This window comes from Cryptomeria japonica, chromosome 10 (assembly GCF_030272615.1).
Source record: "Cryptomeria japonica chromosome 10, Sugi_1.0, whole genome shotgun sequence".
NCBI lineage: Eukaryota > Viridiplantae > Streptophyta > Pinopsida > Cupressales > Cupressaceae > Cryptomeria > Cryptomeria japonica.
In genome coordinates this window covers 341,094,554-341,103,024 of record NC_081414.1, presented here as the reverse complement: position 1 = coordinate 341,103,024, position 8,471 = coordinate 341,094,554, and the positions used below count along the sequence as shown (strand labels likewise).

General features: G+C 36.7%; 1 protein-coding gene across 1 annotated transcript; it reads left to right on the top strand.

Annotated features, from left to right (window-relative positions):
• The first annotated feature begins 467 nt into the window (after positions 1 to 467).
• Positions 468 to 4,167, top strand: LOC131077216 (receptor-like protein kinase HSL1). The gene is made up of 2 exons (XM_058014659.2): positions 468 to 3,406; positions 3,511 to 4,167. Exons 1-2 carry the CDS (start codon positions 805 to 807, stop codon positions 3,927 to 3,929), a joined length of 3,021 nt encoding a protein of 1,006 aa, XP_057870642.2. The 5' UTR covers positions 468 to 804; the 3' UTR covers positions 3,930 to 4,167.
• The last annotated feature ends 4,304 nt before the right edge of the window (positions 4,168 to 8,471 follow it).

Genomic DNA, 8,471 nt, shown 5'->3' with positions numbered 1-8,471 from the left:
TTCACCCTTTTTTTATTGTCATCCATTTGTCTTTCACATATGTGCCTACCGAAATACTTCTTAATAAATCAATGATGATTCTCTTTATTTGATTTCAACTTTATAAATGGAGTTGAATTTTATAACATAATGTTGTTTTTTCTACATAATTTCTTCTTACACATCATTGTTTTAAAATTAAACTAATACTTTTTTGTTTTTATCTTTTATTGTTCAATATGATAAGCTTTCTTTTTTTTTAATGATCAAGATTTTGTTTGTAATTTTTTGTATATATATTTTTATATGTTATTATAATATAAATCTTGTTATGAATATTTAATTGAATAAACTTTTGAATATTTAAAAATGTAATCTTTATGTGTCAAATAATTCTAATTATAGATGAATTAGATATGAAATCATTGTAAAAATTCCACATTAAAAAAAATTCCATACACATTGACACTTTGTACACAGCTGCAGATGAACTCTAAAAGCTTAGCAATAAGAAGTGACAAACTATATCAAGTAATTCGTGTTGTTTTTTTTCCTCAAAGCAAGGCTAAAACCCCACATAATTTCTTACTAGGCTTTCTTAACGTAATCACACTTTTTCATTTGGTGTATGTTTTTCCCAAATTTGTCATTAGGCTTTCTTTACCTATTCACACTTTTTCGTTTCCTTCTTTTTCGCACTATCTTCTTTTTCTGCCCTCCATTGGAAGTTGCGGAGAAAAACAGTCCATCAACGAGCCTTATATCTGAGAGTTTTCCCGACATTTATCCAGGGAGAGCTTTTTCTTTTGCTAAAACATAGATACTATGGCAGCAATAATACCCATCCACACTCTCACTTTCTTTTGCTGCATTTATGCATTTTCACTTTTGCTTCTTCGCTGCACTTCCCTCTCGCATGATGGTATAATTCTGCTCAAAATAAAAATGGGAGATTGGGAGGACACCCGAAATGCTTTGAGGGACTGGAATGAGTCTCACCAAAATCCATGTGCTTGGCAAGGAATCTCCTGTAATACTTTCAACACCGTTACCACTGTTGATCTCACGGAAGCCTCCATTTCTGGCAACTTGACCTCCGCCATATGTGGCCTTCCTAATCTCACGGTGTTGACCCTCCCAGGCAATGCTTTCCGCGGTCCCTTCCCACGCGGCCTTTTGTATTGCAAGCGTTTGCACAAGCTCGATTTATCCAGCAACCACTTTTCTGGTACTCTGCCCACTCGTATCTCTGAATTGAGTGACTTGAAAGAGTTGAATTTGGCAGGAAATAGTTTCAGTGGCTCCATTCCTCCAGCCTTTGGAATGCTGCGAAAGCTCGAGGCTCTCTTCTTCAGCGAAAATAGTTTGAATGGAGAATTCCCTAAGTTTGTCGGGAATTTGAAGTCTCTGAAGAACCTCACGTTTGACAACAATCCTCTGCATCCTGGTGTGATATCCAGCGAGCTCGGCAATTTAAAGCAACTGCAGCAGTTGTGGCTACAGAACTGTAGTCTTCTGGGTGGAATCCCAACTTTCTTGGGCAATTTAACCCAGCTGGAGGAGTTGGACTTGTCGCTGAATAATCTCTCGGGTGAGATCCCTACCAGTTTAATGGCTCTCTCAAATTTGACACACTTGTTCCTCTATGGCAACAATTTGTCTGGCCATATTCCTGCCAACATTGGCCAACTGAGGAGCATGTACAGTTTGGATTTTGGCGACAATCAACTTCACGGCGCAATTCCCGAGGGAGTCTCCAATCTCACATATTTGAATTCTCTCCATTTGTATAACAATCGGCTGACCGGGGAGATACCTACTGAGCTCGGCAAGCTGCGCTACTTGAGTTATTTGAAGCTGTTCGGCAACAAGCTCAGTGGATGGTTGCCGCAGAGTTTGGGTACATTCTCCAATCTCATTCTTGTTGATCTGGTGGGAAACGAATTGGAAGGCCCTCTGCCAAAGAATCTGTGTCGAGGGGGAGAGCTCTACAGCTTTCTTGTCACTTCAAACAAATTCAATGGTACTCTGCCTTCGTCCTTTGAAGACTGCAATTCTCTAGAGTATCTGTACATCGACAACAACCAGCTGAGTGGCGAGATTCCTCCTGGACTATGGGGTGCTTCCAATCTCAAGGAATTATTTCTCACCAACAATAAGTTTGAAGGTCAGATTTCAGCTGCAATCGGCGAAGCGAAGAATCTGAGTCGGTTGGAGATAAGCAATAATCGGTTCGAAGGAAGCATCCCTGCACAAGTTGGACAGCTGACAAATCTTCAAGTGCTCAAAGCCAGCAACAACTGTTTGTTAGGCCCCATTCCCCATGAGCTCGGGCGCTTGAGTTTGCTCAGTACCCTCCAGCTGGACCATAATTTTCTCTCAGGGGAAATTCCCAAAAATCTAACATTGCTAAAGAAACTCAGTTGGCTCAATTTGGCTCACAATGGACTTACAGGCGAAATTCCTGCAGCTCTGAACGACATCATGAACAATCTTGATCTGTCAAACAATATGCTTTCTGGCGGAATTCCTCCCGCCTTAGGAAACCTGAAGCTGTCTGTTTTTAATGTCTCCAACAATCAGTTATCTGGACGCATTCCGGATGCTCTAGACAGTATGACTTTCAAGGAGGAGTTTCTGGGAAATCCGAGGCTATGCGGAGGCCAGAATTTGATGCTACGACCGTGTTCCTCTCCTCATAAGTTGTCACCTAAGATTTTGTCCCTCTTTCTGGTAATGCTTTTACTTATAGTTGCCGTGGCGTTGGGCTTCATTTATGTACGTTGTTCGCGTCTCAGGAAGCCAAGCAGAACGGAATCGTGGATATTAACTTCATTCCACTCGACAGATGTGGACGAGATATACATCCTCAACAATTTGAAAGCGGCCAACGTGATTGGATCCGGGGGTGCTGGAAAAGTTTACAAGGTCATTCTCAACAACGGGCAACCTGTAGCCGTTAAGAAGATCAGGAACGTGAGCAGATTGGGAAGCTTTAAGAGAAAAGGCGAGCAAGAAGATAATAAAAGAGGGGAAGTGGAGGTTGATACATTGGGGCTTATCCGGCACAACAACATTTTAAAGCTTCTCTGCTGCATTTCAAGTGAAGAGTCCAATTCTAAGCTGTTGGTATACGAGTTCATGCCCAACGGCAGCTTGTTCGACCGTCTGCACGGTGGCCCAGAAACGCCGCTGCAATGGCCGATACGTTATCAGATCGCTCTTGACGCGGCTCGCGGGCTGAGTTATATGCATCATGATTGCCTCCCTCCAATATTGCACAGGGATGTGAAATCCAGCAACATCTTGCTGGACGGAGATTTTGGAGCTAAAATTGCAGATTTTGGCGTATGCAGAGTGCTTGAGAGGTTGGGCGATGAGTATACGGTGTCTGGCTATGTCGGGTCGCACGGATATATAGCCCCTGGTACGAATATTTTCTCTTCTCTTCTTCAAATTCTAATATTTTAGCTTTTTCCTGGATAGATTATCTCATTTTTTAATTTTATTTTATTTTTTCTCTGCGAGTAGAATATGTTGAGAGGTTAAGGGTGGATGAGAAAAGTGACGTGTACAGCTTCGGAGTGGTGATTTTAGAGCTGGTGAGCGGGAGGAAAGCGACGGGTGAGGCAGACTATGGAGAGGCCGTGGACATCGTGGGGTGGATACGCAACACAATCTGGATGGGCGGAGAGAGTGAAGTGCTGGATGAGCGAATAATCGAAGATAATTGCATAGAACAAATGCTACGCCTCTTACGTGTGGGTTTGGTTTGCACGAACAGAGAACCAAAGCAGCGGCCTTGTATGAGAGTAGTGGTGGAAATGTTGGAGAAATGCGGTGGGGAAAATTGTAAGGAGAGAAGGGATAAAATAGAATTTCCATATCTGCAAAGGGTTTCAAGTACACACTCCGAGGGTGACAACGAAATGATTTACTTCTCACATTAACGGACTTGGAAGTGGTAAGTTCTCGACATCCAATTTTGACCCAAGAGTATCCTGACGTCAGCGGTGTAAATAGAAAAGTAGAACGCGCCAATGAAACATTGGAGTATATATGTTTTTCAAGGCATTTATGTACTCTTAAAATTGTATCGTAGTATTTTGAGCAATCTAAGAATTGTGTAAAAGTGTTATATAAAATGAGTGTAAAGTCTTTAAAAGATGAGTTCGTTATCAAAGATTTATGTTTGGTCTTTAAAATAAGTTTGTTAATGAATACTTCAGTTTGGTACTGTGGTGTGGACTTAAAATCATAAGATTTATTCATTTTAAGTGGAATCAAATTTACAGTTATTTAATTTTGAATTCTAATTTCATAGTTTTGTGCCTATATGCACCTTACTTTCTTCATTCCCTTTAGTACAATACAAAATCCTTAAATACAAAGAGTTCCTTTCTTATAGGTACTCATTTTTATGCAATATTAGATGGCTCAAATTTTAGAGTCCACTATAATTTATAACACATGAAAAAATATTATGGCATAAAAATGATGGATAAATTTTACAATGGCCACACAATCTGCTTATTCATGTTTGCCTTGTTAACATGTGTCTTGGTTTGCTTTGTTTTTTGTATCTTTTGGTAGTCATTCTACCTCTTCAAAATTCATATTTTAACAATATATAAAACATTGATCCTCCATAAGTAGTGGTTGCACAATTAGTACAATAGTATAATCATTTGCCACAACAACTAGATGATTGCCCCAATAGTATAGCCTTATCATGAAAATTACATGGCCATCATGAAGAATTCACAATTCACGTTTGCTAAATTAGTACATTGACCTAAGAACACAAAAATGTGAATCAAAGAAATGTAACAACATTTTCTTTTTTGTACTCCATGTCCATTTTCCTTCCCTTTGTTCCCATACAATATTATCCCTTTTTAAATTTTTTTAGAAGTGGACACAAAATATTTTTAGACAAGAGAAGCTAAATATATCTATTTTTTTATTGTTATTACCATTCTTTATAACATTCCCTAAACCAAAGAATGTTTGTACACTCTTAATGTAGCGTGTCCCTATACCCTATCTAGACAACCCATTTGTTAACAAGAAATTTGAGGACATAGATCAGAGTTATGAGCTCCAATGAGTTTCTATTCTTGTAATCTTATACCCTAAATTTAGTCCTATTAAGAAAGACATTGAATCAAATCTAAACAATATATTACTTAATTAACAAAATACAAAACACATACACAACATATAGACTTGAGACCCAAAATTAATTATATTAATTACACTCATATAATACATCATATAAACCCTGTATCTCCTTATAAATTCATATTACAATCATTCCTTTATATACTCTACCTTTTCTCATACTTTCAACCTATCTCCCTATATCTACTTTACTATTGGTGAATGTATCTCACAATATTTTTATAGCTCCAAGATGAGACGTTACCCATATGTAGCCTCTAGCCTATATTTTATGTTCTAATTCTTGTGCTTTCAGCCTAAGTGATGTCTAGTGAGATGCGTCATGATTCCCGAAAGTGTATCTGGCTATTTTGTTCCTGCCAACATCATTACCCTTCTAAACTTTTACTTGTACTAAATTCAACCTTGTCACGCCAGAATGGTGGTGATAATTTGGAGGGTTTGAGAGAACCATTGGGCATCCTAGAGTATGTTAGTGATATGTGCCAATCATAGATTAACAACTCCAGTTTAATCTAGCGTATCACAATCAGTGGATTTTCTTATGATCTCCAACTCCAAGTTATTCAAGTTTTGAGTGGCACCAATACCATTGGCCATTACAGTAAAAAAAACTTCTATAAGCTATTTACATCTCCTTCAATATTATTCATTGCTCCAATGCGAAGCAAGCAATGACACACTTTTTCCTCTCTTCATTCATTTTGGCCGTGGTGGGCTTGATAGTAACTTGTTATCGCAAGGTATAATTGCAATATCCAATAAAGCATGAAAGAAGACCCTCAATCATATTTCATTCATCTCTAGTTATCAACTCAAGGACCATGGAGAGATTTATGTGAAGTGATATTGATTAATTCTTGTATTTCAACATAATTTCTCAATTTATTGATATGAAATGTCCTTGATTTTTTATTTGGTTATGTAAGGTTTATTTAATATGTTTGAACAAATTTTTAAAATTTAGTATTAAATTTAGATTTTGAGAGTAGGTTCATCATGGCATTAGCTACATGTTACCATGCATTTAGCTAATTTTCAAAGAGGTGTGAATATTCTATATAGGATGTGTAGAATCATAAATTGTAACCTTGTATGATTCACACCTCATATTTGTGCTCCTAATTTAGCGTATTTTGTCTTCATTCTCCCCTAGGCCCGTTTTGGCCCTTTTTACTCCAAATTTGATGTCACTCAACTGCACAATTGAGTGGACCCCATCTGGGGACTATGCCCTCTTGTTTTCTTGTTTATTTATCCTATTACATATGGGATGACAAGGGCATTGGGGCACCCCTGTTTGGACCAAGGAACCCTCACCGCCCTGGTCCTCCTTAAACATGACCTATTTCAAATAAGAGTGGGCAGTTTCCCTCCATGATGGATTTTTCTCCCTGTGGATCAATTTGACCATTGCAGGTTGGTCTAATTGATAATTTACCTAGATAGCCCTATATAAATACTTCCTATCAATTCATTTTCACATAGAGATGTATTCATCCATCATTCATGCATAGATCAAGAAGTTATCATCAAGCATTCTCAAGGATTCAGGGCAACATTTCATCCCACCATATTCTTCAAGCATCATGGAGTAAGTCACATCAATCTTCATGCAAGCATGTATGTTTGATTAGGTCATTCATGTTCATGTGTTTGTCATTTTATTGCATTCAACATTAGTGGTCACATCGAAAGAGCATTTTATCATCAACCTTCAACCAAGCATCATAGAGATGATGTATATCATTTAGCATTTACTTCATAATTTCATGTTTCAATTATTATTTCAATTCAATGTTAATTCCTAAACCGAGGTTTGACCCAAGGCAAACCCCTATCTACAATCCTTTCTTCTCTCTTTTTGTGTGCAAGAAATTGATTCAGGTACTACGATTGGAGATTCTAATAGAGTACACAATGACAAACAAGTTCAAATTTTATAGGAACAAAAAGATGAGGACCAGGTAGCTTCCACTATCCTAGTCCCCAAAAATCAACTTGATCTTCTAGTAGTGGATTTTGTGTGTTCTCCTAATCTTAAAAACATTGCACTTGCCTGCCCTAGAATCTGCAAGACCAAGTCCGTCCCACCCTCCTGGTCCTAGAAACCCCAAATTTTCAACTATGGGTTATAATCTATTTTCCCTTCTTAGATCTTTATCTACAACTCTGTGTGAAATCTGAAACATTCTATTATTGTTCTTTTGGTCCAATTTCTTATTGTTTGTCCTAGAACTTATACAATTTTAAATTCAATTTTGACTCAAACAAGGAGGAACACCAATCTAATCTATATTCAATCACTTGAGGGTTGGATCAATCGGATTCATCTTTCCTCCTTAATGTAAGTTTGGATCTTAGTGGTCTTATCAATCCTCTAGGTGGTAAAGCCCTAATTTTGACCAACCTTACAAGATGAACATAAAACAAATATAAAAGATGGTATTTCATTCATGCAACAAAGTTTCAATAGTACTCATTATGGAGGATTTTTCATGTCATATAGACAATTCAATTCTTTTGTTTGGGAAAAATGAATTCTTGAGTTTTTCATATATGCATTTAGAATTTTGTAGCTTTTGGATTTTTTATGACATCATGAAGCTTGATAATAAACTAGGCCTTGTCAATCAAAGATATAGCATACATATGAGACACTTTTGGAGGAGAAAATTGAGCTCCTACTAAGTGTATAATAGTATAGCATGCCTATGTAATATCACATTCTTGCAATAGGTTTCAATATTTGCATTCAATTGTATTTTTTTCTTTAATATAAAAAAATATCAACATAGTTAAGTTTGAGAGCTAGTAGTCATTTACATGAACTATGAAAAACTCATGTCTTCTATATTTCTAATATTTTTAAATAATTAGATATACCCTTCATCTTGACACTTAAATGGTTTGAGTTAAGTGGATAAAATTACTCACCAAGTCCAACTCACAAATAAATTCATTATTTGCTCTAGAATATAAATATTTAAACCATTTTTTTTGGTGCATCCACCTTTGCATGGTATATCATTATATTATCATTGTTCTTGTTATCATAATTTTTCTATTTGTGTGATGGATTAATTTTATTCCATATTCAACTTTCAAGCAATAAAGACAATACATAAAAGTAAATGTATAAATCACAAAAATGTTATTAGGTGGCAACATGTAAATATAATTATTATGCACAACAAAAAGGATTGTACATAATCCAAAGGAATGACATAATTATTCTTGCAACCACTAGTGTGAAATTTGCACACTTAAATAGATTATGCCATGTTCAAGTTGATTGCCAAACTTTT